This window comes from Lepeophtheirus salmonis, chromosome 9 (assembly GCF_016086655.4).
Source record: "Lepeophtheirus salmonis chromosome 9, UVic_Lsal_1.4, whole genome shotgun sequence".
Taxonomy (NCBI): domain Eukaryota; kingdom Metazoa; phylum Arthropoda; class Copepoda; order Siphonostomatoida; family Caligidae; genus Lepeophtheirus; species Lepeophtheirus salmonis.
This window is the reverse complement of record NC_052139.2, coordinates 27,291,208-27,314,365: the sequence shown is the minus strand read 5'-3', so window position 1 is coordinate 27,314,365 and position 23,158 is coordinate 27,291,208. Positions and strand designations below refer to the sequence as shown.

Genomic DNA, 23,158 nt, shown 5'->3' with positions numbered 1-23,158 from the left:
ACATTTGAAAGTGAATGCTGCTGTTTTGCATGTAGTAAACATGCAAATGTTTTTTTAAAATATTAATAATGATGTTCTAACCCCGCACGTTGTCTCTCAGCACTAATCCTGGTAAATAGATCTTCTTTAGCAACCTTGATAAGAAGTCTTAGGACTTTGCATTTAGATTTTCCGAAGTAATTATTTATCTTAAGGTCTTTGATCTCATTTCTTGTTTTTTTATATATTTTTTTAATAAGTTTGTATAGTTTAAATACGTGCACCCCCAAAACCTTGTCCTCGTTTTTCGGCAAAAAGAACACTTTTAGAAACGTCGAGACATTCTTTTTTTTTTAGCACAGAGAAAGTTAAAAGTTCAAATTTTTGGTATGAGACAAAAAGTTGCTACAGAGACATTGTGATCATGCTCAAACATTCAAATAACTACAATAGATTCTCCTAAAACATGCTAAGAATTTGAAATTTCATAATTTTTATTCAATTTTCCGAATCATCACCCCAAAAAACATATTTCGTATGAATTTTATGCTTCTTGTTCTTGAAGCTGAAATTGTTCAGAAACGCAGGCGTGCTCCTGTGAGAATCCCTAGTTATACGTGTAAGTCATTTTTAAACTCCGAGTAGAATTGAGGATCGACATCGGAGTAATTCTTCTGTATATGTCCTTGCTATATAAGGAGTTGGATTTGTGTATATTTCCTTCCTCTTGAAGCTGATCTAATTAATAAGGGTGATAATTTTGGTAAGAATAGAAAAGCGTGCGAGGAGAAGAGAAGAAATACTTATAGCATCATTGATTAAATAATATACATCTTCTTCTATTAATCAAGAACGTTATCATTCCCGCCTTTATTATTCAATATTAATATAATATTAGATACTGATTGTCGATACAGAACTATGAAATACCTAAAATAACGTCACCATCTGTCTGGATTTCTGAAAATGGAGGCCCAGGAATTTGGGAAATACTTACCAGATGAGAAACAGATGGTTTGTCGGATTTGTCGATATAAATGTGCCTTTAGTCCCCTGTCTAGAATTACACGCCACTCATTATCCTCATCTCATATCAAGAGCATGGATATTCATCTATAAAATCAAGTTAATGATGAATACATCAAGTCAGACTTTAACTCTGATCTCACAAAGATGCTTATTGCATGTAATATTCCCTTATCCATTGCTAATCATCTACATTAAAAAATAATTATGGAGAAATACATGGGTAAACCTATCCCTTCCCGAGGAACCATCATTAAATTAATGGAGGGTGTTGGTACTGATGTCATTTATAGAAATACATATAAAAATATTTTGAGTCATCCACCAAAATGACGATCAAGTTATCAGTAAAATGTATTTACTAATTTCGAAATGGAACTCTGAATTTTGTACTATCTAACAGTAAGTATTAAATTTTTTTTAAATCTACCCTAAAATATGATTCTATTTTAGCTAAACATATCAAGAATTATGATACACAACTCATTAAATGGCAAAAACAACTCCTTAAATGGGCACAACAACGGGGGTTGTAGCTTTGGATGGTTCGCAACTAGTTTCTTCGCTTAAAGACTTGGGTACGATCATTAGGTTTTCCAATATTACATAGTCAAGAAATATTACTTTTTTATCACTTAAGGCTTAGCTATGGTTGATAGGCTCCAAGAAATGGTGTTCAGAAAACTCATAAAAGGCAAAAACAACTGTTTAAATGGTCACAACAACGGGGGTAGCTACATTGGGTGCAGGGCCGTACGTCAGTATTGCGCTTTGTTCGCTTCAGCGGACCAAAAAAACAACAACCTTACTCAACCGTCCACCAATCATATAGGTATGTAAATATAGATGAATTAAGTCATAATTAATTATTAACATCTATTATATAAATGTAACTTATGACCAACTCATAATAGTACTGAGTCATTATAATAAAATTACATATTTGTAGCACGTCCACCCGAAAGGAAGCGAGATAATTTTTCTCAAAATTGAACATGGCATACATTTTCCAATAAATTATAGTTCATTTAAATGAAAAAATGATTCTGATTAATCCTTTGGAGGGACCACAAATTGTACTTAAAGTAGCCAAAATTCACCGGCACATTTATAGAATTAGTAAATTAATAAATTATATCTCTAAGACAATATTGGGGCCAAATTAAGTCAAATAGATAAAACGGAGGTTTTAAACTACAGTTAACACTCTCGGGTATCTCAATTCATCGCAGAAATTTGAATTCAAATCCTGTAATTTACCGTAATATCTCTTTCAAATATTGCCTGTCATTTTATAAATATAAATGATTGAACCTTTGAATATAAAACGCGTTTTCCGCTTCCCATGATACATTTCTGATAATTAATAAATTACTGCAATTATTTCAAGAGTACTTTACAGCCAAAAATAAAAAACAAAGACGCACACAACATTTTTCGTATGGATTTAAAGTACTTCACATTGAGTGGATATTTGAGTTAGATATTACGTTTAACTGGTTGCAAATGTGAAGTACTTTACAGTCAAAAAAAAAAAAAAAAAAGAAGCACACAACATTTTTCGTATGGAGTACTCTTGAAATATTTAAGAGCGTGAGAATTTGTTTCATTGGATACAAGATAAATTAAATTATTACTGCTTAAAAGGGACATAAATAATAGTTATGTACTTTTTAGAGTGGATTGTTGCAGTAATTTATAAATTATTAGAAATTGATGACGGGAAGTGGAAAACGCATTTTAACAGAGAGTTGGTGATTTGTTCTATCTGTCAGAGGGAAATACAGAAGGACAACTTTAATGATCACAAAGTTAAACTCCATAAGAATGACCCCAGCTGCAAGTATCAAGTGAAAATTGATCATAAGAAGCAGAAAACATTGAACTTTGCTGTTAAGAAAACTTCCTCTGCTACATCCTCATCCTCAGTTACTGCCTCCTCCTGTCCCGATGACCCTGCTCCAGTTGAGGCCTTACTGCCTGAACCAAGATCTGAAATCAGTTTCTGCTGAAGAGAAAGTTACTGCAGACACAAAAAATAATGGCGACTCATCAAATTACCCCAGCGGACGGATTTCTCATGGAATAAGACTTCCTAATCTCGATATCGGACCAATCTTCTCTCCCGAGCAGCTCTTTGTAGTCAACAACAACAATATTCCCTCTGCAGAGGACTCTGAGACTAGCGACAATGTCCAGGGAGGTGAGAAGAGCAAGACTGAGGAGATGGAGTTTGTGGACGGAGGCCCAGAGTACCCTGTCGTCTTCACGAGCCAGCTGGGTGACCCGATACTTACCGGGCGGGAGCCAAAGCGGAAGGACATCCAGACCAGAACCAGAGTGGAGACTGAGCGGGAAACTGTGCCTAAAGTCGAGAGAGATCATCCTCTACAGCCCAAGTTACAAACATACAGTTCTCAGATAGATGACAAATACTCCAGAGACTTTCAATATGATTGGTTCCGTAAGTTCCCGTGGCTAGAATATGACGAGGTTGAAAAGTCAGCCAAGTGTTTCGCCTGTTCCAAATTTTCCATTTCCAACCTTGGGAAATTTGAGTTCAAAACATGGAAAAACAGTTCCTCGTTGAAAGTTCATTCTAACAACAAAAAACACAAACTGTCGATGGAAAAGTGGATCAATTTCCTCACATCAAAGAAAAAGAATACCTCGGTTCTCGGCCATGTTCAGTCTCAACATGCTGAGGAAGTCGTGAAGTGGCGAGCTTATTTGAGGTATCTTTTCCAAACTGTTGGGTTCCTCAAAGCAAGGATTGGCTTTTAGGGGCGATTCCGAAACAAGAGAAAAGTTGACGGAATCTAATGAAAACAATCGAGGAAACTTCTTGGAGCTTTTGTCCCTGCGTTCACACGACAATCATATTCTCAAAGATAAACTGGAGGCCGAAGTCAAAAAATTTGGTTCAGCTGGGGCAGGTTTTGCCAAATGGACTTCACCTGACATCCAAAATGAGCTGATAGAGATTATAGCATCCAAAGTGACGGAAAATATAATTGAAGATGTCAAGACTTGTGCCGGCGATGATGACTACTGGTTCTCTGTGATTGTTGATGAGACATCAGATATGTCAAACACGGAGCAGTTCAGTCTGTCACTGGGATATCTGACGAGTGAAGGCATCAAGAAAGAGAGCTTCCTCAAGTTTGTAAAAGTTACCCAGACTGACGGCAAATATTTGTTTGAGAAGCTTCACGAGGCTGTCAAGGATCTCGGCCTTAACCCCGCCCGCACTGTCTCCCTGGCCGCGGACGGTGCCTCCAACATATCCGGCATCAAGAAGGGTCTTGCCGCCAGGTGGAAGGAAGCAGCCCCACTGTGTGTCTACATCCACTGCTACGCCCATGTCCTCAATCTTGTAGTCAAGGATCTTCTCTCAGATATAACCCTGTTGAGAAATACAATGGGGACAGTACAAATTTTATACAACTTCATTGAAGGGTCACCAAAGAGGTCAGCAATCTACAAGTCGGTGAAGATAACAAGTAAAGATGAGGAGCATGCCAAGGTGATGACCCTGAAGAACCAGTCTGCTACCCGCTGGAGTCTCCGCTACGATGCTGTACACGCTGTATCTCTAGGGATGGTCAGAATCATGAAGACCCTCATAATAATGAGAAAAGATAAAGATACATTGTCGAGTTCAACAGCAACTTCTCTGCTCAACAGCATCTTTAGTCACGAATTTGTTTTCGGCATTGAACTGTTGAAGACACTCCTCAGACACACATCTAGCTTGTCAGATGAACTTCAAGGCAGAAAGGTTGACCTAACAAAGGCCCGGAAACACGTCAACCTAGTGATTAGGACTCTTGAAGATCTTAAGAATGAGAAAATCTTTGAATCAATCTGGAAACTTGCTGAGTTGAAGTCGTCTGAGATGAAATCAGTATTTGACCAGGAGGACTCAATTGATTTGGAATTCAAGGAGGCGAAGATTCCAAGGAGAATAAAGTGGAAAGGAACAACTGAATCCTACTTCCGTGAAACACATTTCGATGTTGCAATCAATAAGATTGTATTAGAGCTTGAGAGCAGATTTGCCACCGACGATACAAACATCACAATGGATCTCATTGCAATCGTCAATGACAGTGAAGTGGAGACCTGTGTCATTGAGCGTGTCGCCAAGCACTACAGACTTGAACTCGAGCAGCTCCAGTCAGACCATGCAATCTTCCAGCAATTCAAGGTTAATATTATAATGTTTCATTTTGCATTATATGTTTAAAATTTATGTTTCTCTAGGCAGATATTGACACAGAAGACAGGGTTTCGTCACAAATTGCTGTGGAGTTAATAAGCTCGGGAGTGTTCCGCCTGATGCCGGAGCTATACAAGGTGATCGTTATCCTGGCCTCAATGCCCATCAGCAGCTGTGAAACGGAACGGTCATTCTCCTGTCTCAGAAGGCTCAAGAACCACATGAGGACCACCATGGACCAGGAGAGGCTCTCCTCCCTCACCCTCTTGAACATGGACAGGGTGATGGTGGACAAGGTGCTCCATGAAGACATGGACAGTTTGATTGACACCTTTGCGTCAAGGAAAGAGAGGAAAAACTTCTTCTTCTAATCATGATAAAGAACACATGCATTTTTTCTTCATTTTTTCAAACACATCACCACGTATACATGCAAATTAAGAACATCAAGACTTGTGAACATAATTTATTTTCTGTCGATGTAACCGTTTCATGGTCTATTATAATCTCGTTCATTATCTTCATCCGTTATTAGTTTAAAAATATTGAAGGAGGTTTAAATTGTTTGACTTAATTGTATAGTTCAAAAATTTTCTCTCATTCTTGCACCGTGCATTTTATACTCCATTATACTCCTTCCTTTATGAATAGGTCGGCATTGACTTTCCGTTTAGAGTTTTTCCTTTTCATTTTATTTTTCCCAATGTTTGTCTCAAGAAAATAATGGTCAGACAGTCCATTGGACGATATTCTTGCAAGATTTAATCTATGCTGTAGCATTTGCCCTGTTTAAATATCCCACGTTCACCACTGAAAATCAACCGTTCACCCTTGTAAAGCGGACCGAAAAATCTTCCTGACATACGGCACGGATTGGGTGTAGCATTATAATTAGCAATTGTGTATATCCATCATGATAATAGTATGTTGTTATATAAGCATAAATAACGGGGAAAATATCTTTTTTGACGCTTTTAATAAGGAGTAATATCGCCGGACATTACTACATAATTAGCTTTTGCTCTAAATCTTTAAGATGGATTTATTTCCAACATTTTTTTTATTAGTATATTTATTGTCTAATTTTATGATTTTGACATTTACTTTATTACAAATAATTAGTTAGATCTCATCGGTAGAGATATATCTATCCTGTGCACAATTGTGTATAGCAACTTCCACATGAAGAAGAGGGGTGATTATCTTTTTGATTAAACTCCACGTCTCGCTTGTGTCTTGCAACCTAAAGTTATGACATATTTAACTGGATTCCGATGTCAGAACAAGAAAATATTATTTGGATCAATCTATTATTTCAATATTCTGTATATATAATTTATTGTTATTAGTTATATGATTCCAATTGTTTAATTTTGTATATTTAACATAAATGTATGATGGTATATTTTTTAGTATTTAGATTATAGGTATTTAATTAAAGCCTTCTTTTTTAAACTTGGAACTTCAAATATATTTTGAAATACTCTACTTTGTCGTTTCATTAGGTATCATTCTGAGAATAAGGTTTATAATGAATTACAATTTCATGGAGTGTGACGTTTTCAAATCTACTGTAACGGATTAAAAATGTCTAAGTCAATTATACGTAGTATATCTTCAGTAAACATTTTGCTAATAAATACTTTCGTTATACCCTCAAAAATCATAATAAAGAAGGCAGCTGATAATCACATCAGTATTTTAAACAATGATACCATATGTCTTTCCCCCCCCCCCTTCTCCTTGCATGCGTTTTTCTCTACAATATTATCAACTTTAATCATGAATATATTATCCCTAAAATCCAGGGGATAAGATATGGTGTTAAAAATAAAATGTTGCCTATTCCACCAAGGCTGGAAGAGTATGTATTCCACACAATGGAGAGTCAGTCAGAGATTACAGGAAAATGATGAACCGTGTATAAAGCTTACCGACGGACCTGAGAATCCTCTATACCAGAGGGACTTGGGATGGCTAGTTCCTCTGTTATTAATTATCATAATAAGTGTCTTGTGCTCTTTTTTGTTCATTATTTAAACGGTCGTCGTGGTGTTAGCTTCTTCCTCTGAAGTAAACAATATTTCCTATATTCGGTGTAAATTGTTTAAGAAATGCATAATAAAATAAATATACTAGTATACGAATATCATATAAATACAATCATAAAATTTAGCAAGGACATAGGCAGAAATTACTCCAATGTCGATCTTCAATTCTACTTTGAGTCTAACGAAGACTTACACTTACATCTAGAGATGTGAAAGTTATCTAAATCCTTATGAATGTTAAAAAAAAAAAGTATATATTTATTGGTTTACAGAAGGGCTGGGTTGGAGGGGTGGTAGTCCCCAACCCAAATTAGGAACTTCTTGCTAGTTACTAAAAAATTAAATATATTAAATATAATTGAACTTTCAATTTTTTATTTCTAAAAAAATTAATTTTCTCTGAATAGATATGGATTTTTAAAATTTTTTTGAGAAGTTGATTTTTGATTTATCTTTCAAAAAATTAAATTTTTTGAGGATAACTATGGATTTTTGAAAAAATTTCCATAAAAATTATTTTTTTGCTAATAGCTGTTGATTTTTAATTTTTTTTTTTCAAAAAGTTTAATTTTTTGAGAATAGTTTTGGATTTTTAATTGTTTTTTTTCCAAAAATATTATATTTCAATTGTTTTTTTAAAAAATATTTCAAATTTTTTTTTGAATAATTTTTGATTTGTGGACTTTTGATTTTTTTTTTTTTTTTGAATTTATTTATTTATTTTTTTCAAAATTTGTTTACAAAATATTTTAATTTTTGGATTTAAAAATAAATAAATACAAAAACCAATCCCCCTTCCCCTTGATATAATCCTGCGGACGCCCCTGATATTGTAATGTTTGATAAACGACATAATATCTACTGACAGAGATTATTATAAAAATTATATTTCTCCTTGGCCGCCAATATGTTTGAATTTTCTAAATAGGGAGATAAATGAATGTCTTGGAGGTTACCATTTACAAATGGTAAATCGAGGATTTCGACAATTTTCACATCTCTAATTATAACTCTCCAACCAATTCTCAGTGTTACTCTCAGTTATTCATTCAAACGTTTTGAGATTTGCTGACGGCGTAAACGGTGGTCCTGGAGCCACCCAACTGCTTGGAGGGCGTAAATGGAAATTGGTCGATCCCATTTTCTCAACTTGAACGTAAACTAGAGAGTTCATTCACTAATTCTTTATGCTTTAATATATCAAAATATTAATCCATTTCAATTACTCAGTCTTAATTAATTATTGAATTAGTAAGCTGTCAGATTTCAATGTTATAGAATAATCTTATACAAAACTAGAATAATTTTTGAATCAACACAGCATACGAGAATTTCACATATTCCCTACCATTTAAATAAGAATAGGATCACTAAACTTATTTTTATTTCCAACAAAGTTTAGAATACATTCATCATTTTAGTTAGGGTAAAGATCAAAATATTAACATTCACTCATATAGAGCGTTTTCAATGCACTCATAAATGACTATCATAATTGATGGAGACGCCGCCATCTTAGGAGCTGAAAAATGATATTTTTACTACATAAAACGGACAAACTTTTAATAAATCTTTATAAAACTTCATCAAATGGCTATATGAATAAAAAAGGACTTAACATTGCATTGAATTTGCCATCCATTAGTTCACTATTTTCCTTAATATTCATGAAACAGGGTTTTCATAGTTACAAAACTTGGTTGTTTAAACCCCCAAAATGGCCGACATAAACAATGCTGACGTCACGTGAAAACGTTTTATTGCTTATGGTTACTTTTTCATTGATAGTTTTTAATAACAAATCAATAAAAACAATATGTCTAAGTTAGAGAAAAACAAGAGAGGACTAAAATTATAATCACACGTTGAACACAAATTTAATTAGAAGAGTAGCAATGAATTATAATTAATTAGTAGCTCGTTAAAGGAAGATCAAATACTTTGTGTCCCGTCTTAAATTGTAATTTTTTAAAGGGATTTTCAAGGTTATCTGCCCGTCCTTAAGAATGATATCCTTTAGATCCTCAAGTTTGGACTCAATTTCTTCAGCTTGATTTCCGAGACACCAAAACAAGGATATGTGATACTCAGGAGGATCGTAGAATGGAGGTAAGTCTCTTTCCTCAAGTACACTATCTACTCCTTCTTGGATATTACATAAAAACTCATTATTCGAATCCAAAACATTTAAAGCGACAAATGTCCTCGTTTTATCATCATTTAAAAACACTTTAAGGCTGTTTATCAAGTCAATGGTAATACTGAAATAGGGATAATGTACAATGATATCACTCAATTCCTTTTTTAGGGGCTGAATGTCCTCATACTGTATCATAAACAACTTGGAGAGGCTTAAATGGAAGGAATCGCATTTAGATAAGTAGTCGGGGATATCGCATAAACGAAGAAAATCGTTTATAATCCCAGTTGCATCTGCGAACACAAAAGACGCCCAGTTGCCGGATATGTGTTCCACTGTTCGAACACGGCCTTGATGATCCTTAAGGGATTTACTTTCAAGGTCTGCTTCGCTGGTTTTTAAATCTTCAGAACGGAGTGGATTTTCGATTATTCCTACACTACACTGCTTCTTATTAGGAGGAGCAGGAGATACAAAAATCCTTTCATCTTCTTCTTTATTATTTTTATAGGATCGTTTTTCACTCATTCCGACTTACCGGACTTAATTAAGATCAAACCCAAATTACAGAATCAAAAAATAATATTATTGTTTGTTTGCTTACTTTGACGTGAATATGAAATAAAAAATAAATATTTAATATGGACTGCCATAAAAAATTTCTTCGTAAGCACTTCACCAATATCATTAAATGAAAGCTACATCCTATGAAGATATATAATAATCAATATTTTTGAATAATACATCTGTTTTGGTGTTTCTATTATTGTATTTAACTTATCATAATATACATCTATATTCAATAATTATAATTATTGAATAGTTTTGTGATTTAAACTGTGTCAGTCCATATCATATAAATAGAAATAAGTAGTGATGTCATTCTTTATTGTGAATACCCAAGCTAGTTGACTACAAAGTTCACAAAACAGAATGACGTGTTTATTTATTTTATGTTTTCGGCAGCTTATTCCCTTTTGCAAATATAACCCTGGAAGCCAGATATCTCTGACCGGTAGCATGAATGATCCAACGTAAACAAATAGTAAAAGACGACTATAAAAAGTAGAGCTAGAAAACATTGTTAATTAAAACATAGCACCTTTATTATACCACGCAACCTTTCGTCCAAAAGAAACAAGGGGGGAAAGGCTTGAAATCATTTGGTAGTTTAGCCAAATAAGTCAATAAATACCAACCGCCATTTATCTCTTATGTACTCCCAGACTATCACCGTCATGTTACCCTCTTTACCATTTTTAAAATGAATGGCATATTATTAAAAACAATATCGTATTTTACTCCATTTTGTATTATAATATTGTTTATTAATATTTTATTAAAAGAGTAGTTATTTGGTTATTTCTATGTAGAAATAACCAAATTACTTCATATAAATAATAAAATGTCCAAAATATATACATATTATATAAACGACAAGGTATCAATAAAAAAATTGCATTCCTGTCCTTTGTACAATAACTTTGTACATTACTTATTTATCAAAAATAATATATTAACAAATAGCCATGACGTATCAAGGGAGAAGAGGGAATCAACAGCTGGGAACAAAGTACATAGGGTATTTTTGTATTAGCGAGTTAACGCCGTAATAGTAGAGAAACGCGCTTGTTAGCCTGATGACTGATGACTCATCAGTCATCAAGACCATGTATCTCATCAGTGATGAGATACATGGTCTTGATCTTTTTTCCTTCGCAAGATGTTGCTTTTCATAATACCACAGATGACATCACCGTATCATTTTTTGACATTTTCCCTTTCTGTATGCAACTTTTTCTTCAAGTGGCTGAATTTATCTTGATAATTCTGTTTAAAGGGCGAATTCTTCGATGCTGTTATGGAGTAATATTCAACGCTCGATCCTATTATTAGTGACAAAAAAATATTGCTACGACAACCACTTTGTACAAATATTAATCACGTGGTCTTCGTTTCACTACTTTGTTTTAAAGCTTTAATTAATAATGATAGATCGAAAACTATGTTCGTAGTTACTCATGATCAATAAAATTGTTCGTGTTTACGTATTTATAAAATATAAATTAAATTTATTAAGTTAACTACGATATTATTATGTCGATCATAATATGATATAATAATTATTAATTAATATGTAATTTTCCTACAATACTATAGTACCATAGATTGCTTGAGGGATAAGATCACGTTAACTGTTATGTATCCTCTGTATACTTGTAAATTCTTAAAAAAATCACGAAAAGAGAGGAAGATAAATTTTTTTAGTAGATTATTATAGCATATATACCCCGGACAACAGTTGACATCATCTTCCTCGAGCAACCTCCTCGACGAAAACTTATTCGCTCTATATACTCTCTATGAATACATAATGATTAATGATTGTAACATTGTAGTGAAATTCATTTGGCCAGGAGAAAAGGAGAGAGAGGAAAAAGACTGGATTTGAATATTTATGAATGTGAAGAATGAAATCAAAGTTGCAAATGAGTTGTAGTGACTCTAAGGACTACTACATAAAAGTACTGACAGGAGACACTATACAGAATTGAGACAACTGTTGACTGCAGTCCTCAAATTCAAATCATTTATTATTTTTTCTTCTTTGGTTTGTTTTTTATCGTTAAAGAGCGTTTTCGGGTGACGTTAGCATTGTGGATGTCAGCCATATTGAGTCCCCTAAATAACCACAATGAAAAACATTTATAATGAACTACTGGATCTCAAAATGGAACTAACAAATAAAAGGACCTAAAACTTACTGTCTATTAAAAATCTCCCCTTCTACATATTGCCTAGTTTGACTATATATATGTAGATGACCATAAAATGTATTAAAAATATGCTATTTTTTTATATTTATAGACTATTAGTGTTACATCGGTCGACAATCTTATCTCCATATTCATTGTAGATAAAAAATAACTATTACAACGGAAAAAATAAGGTATTTTTCTCTAAATATCCCTCTTTCCTCGTTCATAACAGATCAAAAAATTGATTTTCAGTACAAATTTCTTTGATTATATTCAAATATTACTATTTATTCATTTATTTTAGTAATAATATTAACTTTGAGCCTCCAAAATGGCATTTCCTTCAATTGTGAAGCAATTATGACGTCAGTGAAAATACACATACACTAATAGTTATTTAACGTCACAAATAATAATGAGTATTAAAAGGACTACAGTCAACAGCTGAGAATACTCTGTCTTCAGTCCTCTATGTAGTAGTTGGTTGAAGTGATATTTGTTGCAGTTGCCAGTTTTTTAGCTGTTTACTTTAGAAATGATGGAAAGGGATTAGAATAATAGGAGTGATGAGGAGATAGAGGATTGAGTAGATAGTAAATACTCTTCGGATAGTCGAGAAATAGTCCTAGTCAATATAGATATGTAGTAGTGTGACTCACTTTGAGGGATTCGTTTTGTTTTGCTGCCTTGAGAGAACGTCTCAAGCCAGCATGAACAAAAATCATTTCAAGGGGATTCCTTCCTTGAAAGAGGAAGAAAATGAGACAAAAGATCGAGTTCGAGAACTTATTTCAGGTGCCTTCCGCATACGACAGCTCCGAAACAGTCTTTCGTCCATGAGAAAGGACATTTACATGACTGATATACAAATTCAAAGCCCTCGAATTAAAATAGGTCTTTATTCCTTGCCCAATTTTTAAAATAATTAATATATCAAATATTTCTACTCCCTATTTATTGCAGTATTTCTTATTACAGAGTTCGAGGCGGCCTATGAGTTGCCTACATGGGATTCCCGTATGCCCTGGGCCCTTATTTCTCCAAATGAGGACATGGGGTTTCTTTTCACGGCTTGGATGGGTCAAATTCCTTTCCGAGAAGAAAGATTTGAAACCCCAGAGGAAGTTTCAGACATTCTAGACTCTTTACTTAAGTCAAATGCCTGTCCTGGGCTGAGTGAAGATGTTTTACTTGAAAATGTGGACAAATTACAGATTGCGGATATTTTCCTGTTTTACTCTGAGCCCTCTGAAACGCCTATCTATCGTTCAAGACAGTGCCGTTACTTTCTATGTGGGAATGAGGAGCTCCGATGCGCTCCTTGCTCAGCATTGTTCCACAGAATTCAACCCGAACATTTTGATGTGAAGCCAGACATTCACCTCCATTTCTCAGATGATGAAGATGATTTTAATCATGAGGACTTTTATATTGAAGAAATTGATTGGACTGAGGATGAATTCGTGTCTTCTTCTCCAAAGAAGAGGCCTAAAAAAAGAGAATGGGATTGTAAGCAATGCGAGCAGTCATTTAAAAATGAAAGATCTCTCAAAATCCACGAGTGTACGGAAATATCAGAGCCTAATGCTTCTTACCATTATCTTTGTAGTGAATGTACCATTCAATTTCGATTCGGTACTTCATATATTGATCATCTCTTCTACGTTCATCGTCGCGATCCTAATAATTCAGAACTTTTCTTTAATGAGGAACAAAAACTAAAATGCCCTTACTGTGTAAATGAATATGGAGAGCCCAAGGATCTGGAGAAACATAGAGCCAGTTCACATGCTGGAGAGGGTCAAGCTGAGGCCATCATCTTTAGAGAGGATGAAAATCAAGCTAAATTTGAATGCTTTGATTGTGGAAAGCTGTTTAAACTTTACCGTTCATACTTTCGTCATCGTAGAAGGATTCATCAGTCTGATATTGTCATACCTTGTCCCGGAGATCCAAATCGCATTATCGATAAACGTTGTTATTTTTGCCCAAGGCATTTTACTCGAAGAGGTAAACTTGCTCGACATCTGCATGAATCTCACTCTGATAAAGATCTCTCTCAAATTGAGGAAGTGCAGGCTCACAATCCTAAAGAACTCCGTGTCTGCGACATTTGTGGAAAAGCTGTTCGTAACATGTCAAATCATAAAGAAAATGCTCATAGTGACGGCACTATTCTTAAGGCCTGTCATATCTGCGGTAAACTTGTTAAAAAGATATCTTATCGTGGGCACTTAGTGACCCATAAACAAAAGTCTTGGCTTTGTTCTAATTGTGGTCAAGGGTTCTCGCATAAAACGTATTTAGAGAGACACGCTCGAATACATGACCCTGAGTATAAGTGCCTTCCCTGTAAGTTCTGTAATAAATTGTTTGGGAGAATGGACTCTTTGAACAAGCATTTGAAGTCAGCTCACTTAGATCAAAGGGACTATATTTGCTCAACTTGTGGAAAAGCCTTTGTCTGCAAGTCCAAACTCAATCGTCACAACGTTGTTCATTTGAATCAAAAAAATTATCCCTGTGAAGCATGTAGTTATCAGTGTTCACGACTTGACAATCTAAACGCCCATAGATTCAAATCTCATGGACTTGAAAAAACTACAACAGCCGCTGTGAAAGAGAGATTGGATATATTGAGTAAGTCGGATGTGAAACTTCAGGCATCTACTTCTCTCATATGACAAACTCAAACTCTGCCCCTTTCTTTGGCTAACAGTTATTAAATTTTTTGTTTTTGTTGATTTGTGATTTTGAGCCGTTTATGTGATATGCTCAATTTTGAGAATATAAATTTCTTATGATGTTCCTTGTTAAATATACATATACATTATGTAAATATATAGTTTAAAATAAAGTTTATCTTTTAATTCCAGCACATCAAAACCATCAATAATCCCTTTAAAAATAACTCTTTAGTCGCGCAATCGCCATGATGGAAGAAGAGAGCAATTTTCGAGAGGATTATCCTTCAAAAAAGAAGAAGGCCTCCCCTGTTAAACGAGGCGGAAGACGAAAAAAGGATCCGAACGCACCAACACCACCCATGTCAGCATACTCATTCTTTTTTAAAGAAATGCAAGCCACAGTCAAAGCACATAATCCGGAAGCGAAATTTGGAGAAGTATCCAAAATAGTTGCCTCAATGTGGGACACTTTAGATGAAGAAGCCAAATCAACGTATCGTAGACGAAATGATGAAGACAAAATGAGGTACAAGCGTGAGATGGATGACTACCAATCCGCTCAAATGAATACTAATATTCATGAACATTCACCTTCAGAGAATGAGCTCCTGGATCCCGAAGTCATAGCCATATTCTCTGAAAATAGTGATTTAGTGACAATTAATTTGAATGCAAGTACTCTACGAAACGAGGACCCTTCATCCCTAATGAACCATCTCTGTGTACGCAGGGGATGCCCAAATAATGCAGTTCGGAACTCTGAGTGGGAAGACGAGTATTGTTCGAATGATTGTGTTGTTCTACATTGCAGAAACGTCTTCGAGGAGTGGACACAAGATAGGACAATGCAAGAAGTTGCTTGAGCTATCATGACATTCTCTTACCTTTCATAATCTTTTCCTGAACTCTCTCTATTTTTTTTTTTCATAAAAAAAAAATTGTTATGCTAATCTATGATTAACACTCATGTTAAATGTTACTGGACAATGATATAATATGTAAATTTTCATATGCAGGACCTTTATTTATCCTTTGTAATTATGTATAATAGTAATTATTATCTATTTAAAAAACAAATCGAGGCACAATAATAATAAAATCTACATGAATCCATCAAAAGGTTTTAAACGTCACCTTTTGTTTGAATTCGTATGTATATAAATATTGATTGAAAACAAATTAAAATGGAATAGAATCTTCATTAGTCTAAGAAGAATAAAAATCCTTAAAATAACTGCTTTTAAACTGTTGCAAAGTCATGGAGCAATCCTTGAGAAACGCATTTCCCCATTCCTGACGGAGTTTCTTTACAAGATTCCGAAGAAGCACAGAGTCATAGAATCCACTATGCAGTTCGCGACTTCGAACATGGATTTTCAAAGTTTGACAAACATCCAGTAAGGACTTTTTGGAGAGGGATCCGAGGGAAGGAAGTCTCTGTATTCCAACTAGGGGGTCACACACCCCTCGAATCACTTGACTGTAGGGAATGGAATAACGCTCAAAATGTTGTAGCAAGAGAGGGGCATCGAACTTAAAGGCATTGTAAGCCAAAATGTAGATGTTATTGGATTGGAGTTTCTTAAGCCAGGACAAGAAATCCTTCAAGACCTGAGGGGGACTCTCTGTGAACACTTCCTTCCCCTCTTTGGAGTTAAAAAGACAGTTGTGTCTCCTATAAAGGCCATTTATAGACGTGGCTTCCTTAGTTAAATCTTTTGTAGGTTGCAAAAAAGCGTCAAAGAGCTGAGGGAGTCCCGTTTCGTCAGGCTCAAGGCTGATAGCACTCAATTCAACTATGTCTGGATTCGTGAATAAGAGTCCAGTGGACTCCACGTCTAATATCACATAATATGGCTCAGCCATCATATATAACAAGTGGGAATCTTTATCAACATCGGTACATAGGAATGCATGAGTACTACATGTCATAGCAGAGAGTTAGCAAAGTTTCACAATTAATTATAGTATCATTTTTAAATCCTGTCCCGCACTTAAATTGTAGCACTCAGTCACGCAACCTCTCATGCGTCACTCGCTCGGCTGCCGACAGCACTCGCCAGAGTTTGCTCTATGCATTCATAAAGAAATTCTTTTCTCGAAGTGCTTCTTCAGTATTCAATGTCTATTGAGTCAAGGAATATAATAATAATAATCGTAAAAAATAGTAAGTAGCTATTATTAATTATTATAAATGAATAGACTTAATAGATACTAATTTAGAGCTGCTAGGCGGACCGAGCTCATGGCTGCACGACTGAGTAATACATACTAACTGACTGCTTCTTGTTCGAACTCGTAGGTGCTTAGTGATGAAACGAAATACGAGTCCAAATCCAAGCTATTGAATGAAAAGGGGGGAACTTAAATTCGAAATGGACTCAAGTTAAAAGGACTATAACTACATTGATATGTGGTAGGAATTATGAAATGAATAGTATTCATTGGCAATGTTAAATGTGGAACTTAAAAGTGACGGGACGTCAAATGAAGGTTGAAATAGAAATAAAGTAATAATAGATTTGGGATTGATTAGAAAATTAGATCTACTCTTGTGAGTTCTGAGGACTCGTCATGAAGTCTTACAATATCATTCCATCAACGCCGGAGCGATCCACTCCAAAAAGACGTTCTTCACTCAGATCCCGGAATAGTTACGGAGAAGTTTTGCGAGTGATTGAGACGCCGAACAACAATGGGGAAGGAGTATTGGACTCGAAAAGTGTAGTGGAGGAGTCTCCCTATGGAAACCTTGAAGCCGTTTGCGAAGAGAGAGCTCAACGGATCCTTGGTGACGCATCCGAGAAAGACAAGAGACGGAAAACCTCCTCCGTTCCTCAGTTTTTATTTCGTAGTAAAAGACTGAGCAATTTGCCCTCTGAGAACACGTTCCTTCAATACGTCCCTGGGACGCAAGAGCTGTCATCCACTCCTATTCAAAGTCCCAAGACAGATCAAAAGGTGAGACAATGGCTCATGGAGGGAAATGAAGCCCCTTCTCCTACCACAATTCTTTCACCCAGTCGAAGAAACGTCTCTTCCACTTCCTCCAAAAAGTCCCTTCCAAAGAATAGAATAAAAAAATCTCTAGCTCAAGACAAAAACGAGGATAAAGAAGAAGTGTGCCCCTCTCCTAAAAGTTCTACGTCCAGTCTCTTTTTCGAAACCCTATCTACGACTCCGCTTCATTGTCCCTCCCTTCCCAAATCTCATATTTTGAAAGACATTGTTGCTTTTGTGGATGTGTTTGATGATTTATCGAGTTGTGTTATAGATGAGCTCAAACTTTTAGGTGCCTCCATATCCTCACTTTTAAATAAAAAAGTATCACATTTAATTTTCAAGGACGGGTCTCTTGCTCGGTACAATAAAGCAAAGAAGTTAGATATTAAAATTGTGTCCATTAGTTGGATTGAAGCCTGTAAGACAGAAGGGAAAAGAGTGGATGAAAAGGACTTCCCCACGATATCCAAGGAAAAGTATGACAGCCCAACCATGGCACTCTTTATAAAGAGAAAAAATAACCGTCAACGAATGATGACCCTTAGCACTGAAGAAAAGTATCAAAGACATGTTGCAAAGATAAGGAGGAGAAGGAAGAAAGAGGAAAAGATGACCTCAAAGTCTCCAACCAAAGTAGAACATGGAACTCCCCGACCATTATCCCAGTCCAAAAACGCACAAAGTACGAAACAAAAAGGTTTATTAGATCAAATCATAGAGTCCAATGAGGATATACTCATCTTTCCAAAGACTCCTCCCTCATCTCATAAGAAATCATCACAGGGATCTCCCTCCTGTACGAGTATTCTAGGTGACGATTTCGACACTCCACTATCCGTGAGAGTCGCGAAACAATTCTATGCCAATAAAAGGCGCTCCATGCTTCTTAATTCAGATTTAGGATCTAGTCCTCTTCTCGGAGGCTCAAAGGAGGAGGAAGGGCAACAAGATACACAGGAATACGAAATATCGTCAGATGCAGATCCAAATAGAAAACGCAAGGTACGTTGATAAGATTGTATCCCTCATTATTTTTAAGCCCGTATATTTATTTCATTTATGAACAGGCAAATTCAAGCATATTCGACTGTTCAGTTACTAGGTAAAGAAATTATGAATTTATTTTATTCATTTTTCAATATCATTACTTTTAATCAAAGTTGTGTAATATTATCTACTCTTTTTTTTCATCTATCTATACCCTTTATGTTTCAAAGTATTATAAGTATAATGACCTAATTATATATTTTACTTAGACGCTTCAAAAGAAGAAGAACAACATCGATTATACTCTAAAGAATCCAACACGAACTAATACAAAACGACATGCTCTTTATTCTCAAGGACATAATTTATTCAGTGAAACACCCTCACCATCTAAACAGATAGACAACGCTTGCAAACCATCCTTATCTAAAGACGCGGAAATCCTAAAGTCAATTACGTTCAAAAGCCCCATGAAGATTATCGAGAGTGAGTCCTCACAGCCTCTCTCTCAATTAACCTTAAATGAAAAAAGTGCAAGGTATGGTAAAAAAGACAACTGGAGACCATCTCGTCGTAGTTCAATGGATTTTGTTAGGCATATGACTGCTGTAACTCGAAGAGAAGAGATTTCTCAACGAGGACTTAGAGAAGTCGTCTGCTCCTCTGGAACATCTGATGATATTTTCATCATAAAGGAAATCATTCCTCAATTCGGCTTCTACTTAAGTAAATTAGTTTCTTCCAAGACAACCCATGTCATATGTTGCTCCGAAGGGCCAACGAGAAGAACTCTAAATATTTTACGTGGTCTACTTCGGGGTTGTTGGATTGTTTCAAAGGACTGGATATTGACCTCTCTGGAAAAGGGATATCTTGTTGATGAGGAACCGTACGAGAGGGTTGATTTCAGCCCTGCTGTTGAGTCATGTCGTGTTGAGCGTATTGCTTTTGGTTCATATCGCTCCGAACTCCTTGCTCCTTTGGGCACACTTCATGTAAGTCGTAAGTCATCATTTTCTTCGAGGGATGTTGGAGATCTTATTCGATTGTCGGGAGGTCGAATTTCTCCAAATATTGAAAAAGCAGATATCCTAATTGGAGAATGCCACCATGAAAATTCAACTGCCATTTGCCTTAAGGAATCCTGGCTAATGGACTCCATTCAATATAATGTCATAATGCCTTTTGACGACTACACATTGAACTCTTAGTTAATCCTTATAACTATTGCATATTATTTTCATACATAACTCATATTTTTAGTATTCTTCATAAAGATTTCAGTTTCTTCATTCTTATTTTATAAAGAGCTGTTCATAATAGCTGTTTTTAATAAAATTACCGTCATTTATATTATTTATAAAAAATTTGTATTACAAAAAATACGCAGCCAAAAATATTAAGAAATATATTTTCTGTAAAAACGTCATTAAAGCACATCATTCTTTTAAACATATTAAAATCCGATATTCATTTCAACTATGTCCTTTAAAAAATTAAAATGAACAATATTGAACACCCGATTTCTTTTTTTACATCATATACAATTCAATATTTCATAGACATACTTGCATCAACTATAGTCTTATTTCTCAAATTTCTGGAATGAGTTAGGATACCCAATAATTTCACACATAGGTTCATAACCTTTATTTGATTAAAGAGAATTATGTTAGTTCCAATATAGCTCCTTTCAAATAAAATATATTAATTTTTTATTGTGCCATTCAATTTTGGCTACTTAAAGTGTAATTTTCGATACACCCAAATGGTTAATAAGAATAATTTACTGATAGAAAGGAGTAATAATTCGTCCAAGTTTACAAATGTGACCAACACTCAACTTTAAGAAGAATCATTCTGACTTGATTTTGTGAAAATGTCAATATGCAACAAAGAATAAGGCATGTCTTATGTACCGCCTTTCAACGTCAAAAATAGGACTCCCACGAAATATTTACTATAAAAAAAAATACAAAATTCGAAATGAAATTCAAATTTAAAACTAGAAAGGGCACGCACTTCCACCCACGGTCCTTTTATTAAATTGTATTTTATATTATATGAAGCATATACATAAAACCTACTTTTTGACGCCAATTTGGGCTCTGTACCCCAATATGTTCCAAAGTTATGGTCGAGTATGCATTTTTAATTAACTTTTTGTGTTACCTTGACTTTTATCCTCATAACATTTAACGGCCTCTTACTGTGATCATATATAATTTCCGTACTAAGTTTGATCAAAGTCAATTAGCAACTTTTGCCATAATTCTGGTAACAAACAAGCAGATGCAAAAACATAACGTCTATTAAACTTTCTTGTGGAGGTAATTAAAGGTAGAAATATCAGGCAGTCGATAAAATTAATCGACTTCCACCCTCCCAATATGAATGAAAATTCAACTACAGCTTGTGGATTCTTACATTGATATTAATATATCTATTATATAGTATCATATCAATTGTAGATAGTAATGATTAGTAGATAAATCTGGAAGCTGAGAGCTTCATGAAGGCGTTGAACAAGTAGGCAGTTTTAAATTACAAAAATAACTTATGTAATCTTAAGCAGTTTCTCTGTAATACGTATTCAAATTACTTCACAAGTTTTATATTAATGAAAACCTATATTCATTAATATTAAGTAAACTTGTTAATTATTGGATGTAAAAATGGGACCAACAAATAAAAGGACATAAACCTAAATGTCAATACAATTTTATCCCCCTATTGCCTAGTTTTATTATAGGTATCTCTGAGAATAATATGTAGTAAAAATATTTTATTCCATCCTTATAAAGTCTAATCTCCATATTGTAGATAAAAATGAACTATTACTATGGAAATTATAAGATTTGTTACACTAATTATCCTACTTTTTCATCTTTAATCGATAAAGAAACTTAATTGTACAAATCCACCCATTTTTAGGGATTTTCAGTACGTTTTACTTTGATTATATTCAAATATAACTGTTTATCATTGGAATTAAGTTGCATTCAATGCAGGTGTTATGTTTTTTCAAATTATTAAAGCCATTTCATAAAGATTTATTGGAAATTTGTCCATTTTATGTGGTAAAAATATCAACTTTGAGCCCCAAAAATGCCTGTGAAAATGTAATCAGTTAATTTTTAGTTTTAAACTTTGGGTTGTGATGTCATACTACTTACTAGTGATTAGTGAACAATTTAATTATAGTTAATATATAAAAGTTTGAAAGAAATAATCCAAAAAAAGGACCAACGATTGAATGCGGCTTTACAGCTAGGTAAAACAGACAAAAAAAATAATATGCAATAAAAAATACATTATAATTACAAAACAATATTAGGAACAGAAAAAGACAATCATCCCTCTTAAAAACAGGCAACTTTTGCAGGTATTCTCATCGCCGACCCAGTAGAAGGCAGTAATTACTAAACTTTTAATTACTGCAGAATCCCTGTGCGTATTTTGACCTATATTTATTTAAGACACTCCTGGTTTATTTCCATTTATTGTAAATAAAATATTTTACTTTATAAGTTTGCGGAGGCCCGGTAGAGAATCATTGGTAGTGATGAAAATCGTATGCATAGTGGGCATGTTAAAAAAACCTCAAATCAACATGGTAACCCTGAGAATTTTAATAATGTTTTGGAGGAGATCAGCTTTAATCAGCTGTGACAAGGGAGGAGGAGAAGAAAGAAATATATAAGAGCATTCTATTGGCAAGAAGCACTCCGATGTCGATCTCCAATTATATTCTAAGTCCAACAAGGACATACAATTACAAATCCTCTTGGTTACACTATGTCTTTTATGAGGACACATGAATGATCAATCAGGGTTTGAATATAATTGAATCTATTTAGGAAAGGAAGTTCACTGCTCAGGAATTAAATAATAATAACAACTGCTAAGGAAAATAAAATTCGTTCGTTATATTACCAATTTCAAAAGAACGGGCCAGCTAAAAAATAAACACGATTAGCTTAATTAATCATTTATATAGTGGATAGGGCATGGCAGTAGTTAGGATTTTTAAACTCGAGGAGGTTGGAGGACCCAAGGTTAATAGAAATACAAGGTTATACCTAAGGTTGATAATTTTGGTAAGAATACAAAAGCGTGCGAGGAGAACGGAATAAATACTTATGGCATCATTGATTAACTAACATACATCTTCTTCTATCAAGAAGGTTATCATTCCAGCCATTATTATTCAATATTAATATAATATTAGAGACTGATAGTAGATAGATAACTATAAAATACCTAAAATAACGTCACCTTCTGTCTGGATTTCTGAAAATGGA

At 34.6% G+C, this 23,158-nt stretch overlaps 6 protein-coding genes across 8 annotated transcripts; 4 read left to right on the top strand and 2 right to left on the bottom strand.

Moving 5' to 3' along the window:
* The first annotated feature begins 516 nt into the window (after positions 1–516).
* On the top strand, positions 517–7,140 carry LOC139906281 (zinc finger MYM-type protein 1-like). Its single transcript, XM_071890856.1, has 4 exons — positions 517–598; positions 3,741–5,215; positions 5,272–5,414; positions 7,083–7,140. Exons 1-4 carry the CDS (start codon positions 517–519, stop codon positions 7,138–7,140), a joined length of 1,758 nt encoding a protein of 585 aa, XP_071746957.1.
* A 1,505-nt stretch (positions 7,141–8,645) lies between these two features.
* Positions 8,646–10,040, bottom strand: LOC121124548 (U6 snRNA phosphodiesterase 1). The gene is made up of 2 exons (XM_071891043.1): positions 9,606–10,040; positions 8,646–9,539 (listed from the first exon to the last, which is right to left on the bottom strand). The coding sequence occupies exons 1-2, from the start codon at positions 9,944–9,946 to the stop codon at positions 9,200–9,202; spliced, it is 681 nt and encodes a 226-aa protein (XP_071747144.1). The 5' UTR covers positions 9,947–10,040; the 3' UTR covers positions 8,646–9,199.
* A 2,572-nt stretch (positions 10,041–12,612) lies between these two features.
* On the top strand, positions 12,613–15,053 carry LOC121124787 (uncharacterized). 2 transcript variants are annotated; one of them, XM_040719988.2, is made up of 2 exons: positions 12,613–13,071; positions 13,156–15,053. In XM_040719988.2, the coding sequence occupies exons 1-2, from the start codon at positions 12,888–12,890 to the stop codon at positions 14,859–14,861; spliced, it is 1,890 nt and encodes a 629-aa protein (XP_040575922.1). In that variant the 5' UTR covers positions 12,613–12,887; the 3' UTR covers positions 14,862–15,053. The 2 variants fall into 2 exon arrangements, with proteins under 2 accessions (XP_040575922.1, XP_040575921.1); XM_040719987.2 differs by having other exon boundaries at positions 13,141–15,053.
* Positions 15,054–15,109: 56 nt separating this feature from the next.
* Positions 15,110–15,997, top strand: LOC121124788 (TOX high mobility group box family member 3-like). Its single transcript, XM_040719989.2, has one exon. It carries the CDS (start codon positions 15,110–15,112, stop codon positions 15,725–15,727), a length of 618 nt encoding a protein of 205 aa, XP_040575923.1. The 3' UTR covers positions 15,728–15,997.
* Positions 15,998–16,070: 73 nt separating this feature from the next.
* On the bottom strand, positions 16,071–16,730 carry LOC139906280 (three prime repair exonuclease 2-like). The gene has a single exon (XM_071890855.1). It carries the CDS (start codon positions 16,728–16,730, stop codon positions 16,071–16,073), a length of 660 nt encoding a protein of 219 aa, XP_071746956.1.
* Positions 16,731–16,897: 167 nt separating this feature from the next.
* Positions 16,898–20,283, top strand: LOC121124786 (uncharacterized). Of its 2 annotated transcripts, none has more exons than XM_071891257.1 (3): positions 16,898–17,031; positions 17,088–18,869; positions 19,124–20,283. In XM_071891257.1, the coding sequence occupies exons 2-3, from the start codon at positions 17,439–17,441 to the stop codon at positions 20,063–20,065; spliced, it is 2,373 nt and encodes a 790-aa protein (XP_071747358.1). In that variant the 5' UTR covers positions 16,898–17,031; positions 17,088–17,438; the 3' UTR covers positions 20,066–20,283. The 2 variants fall into 2 exon arrangements, with proteins under 2 accessions (XP_071747358.1, XP_040575920.1); XM_040719986.2 differs by having other exon boundaries at positions 16,925–17,031; positions 17,167–18,869.
* Positions 20,284–23,158: the final 2,875 nt, after the last annotated feature.

Coding starts and splice junctions, on each gene's coding strand:
- LOC139906281 (XM_071890856.1), top strand. CDS start 517: ATGAATTTTATGCTTCTTGTTCTTGAAGCTGAAATTGTTCAGAAACGC. Junction 599..3,740: donor GAGAATCCCTAGTTATACGT/GTAAGTCATTTT, acceptor AGCTTATTTGAG/GTATCTTTTCCAAACTGTTG. Junction 5,216..5,271: donor CAATCTTCCAGCAATTCAAG/GTTAATATTATA, acceptor ATGTTTCTCTAG/GCAGATATTGACACAGAAGA.
- LOC121124548 (XM_071891043.1), bottom strand. CDS start 9,946: ATGAGTGAAAAACGATCCTATAAAAATAATAAAGAAGAAGATGAAAGG. Junction 9,540..9,605: donor TCCAAGTTGTTTATGATACA/GTATGAGGACAT, acceptor TCCCTATTTCAG/TATTACCATTGACTTGATAA.
- LOC121124787 (XM_040719987.2), top strand. CDS start 12,888: ATGAACAAAAATCATTTCAAGGGGATTCCTTCCTTGAAAGAGGAAGAA. Junction 13,072..13,140: donor AAGCCCTCGAATTAAAATAG/GTCTTTATTCCT, acceptor TATTTATTGCAG/TATTTCTTATTACAGAGTTC.
- LOC121124788 (XM_040719989.2), top strand. CDS start 15,110: ATGATGGAAGAAGAGAGCAATTTTCGAGAGGATTATCCTTCAAAAAAG.
- LOC139906280 (XM_071890855.1), bottom strand. CDS start 16,730: ATGGCTGAGCCATATTATGTGATATTAGACGTGGAGTCCACTGGACTC.
- LOC121124786 (XM_071891257.1), top strand. CDS start 17,439: ATGAAGTCTTACAATATCATTCCATCAACGCCGGAGCGATCCACTCCA. Junction 18,870..19,123: donor ATCCAAATAGAAAACGCAAG/GTACGTTGATAA, acceptor TATTTTACTTAG/ACGCTTCAAAAGAAGAAGAA.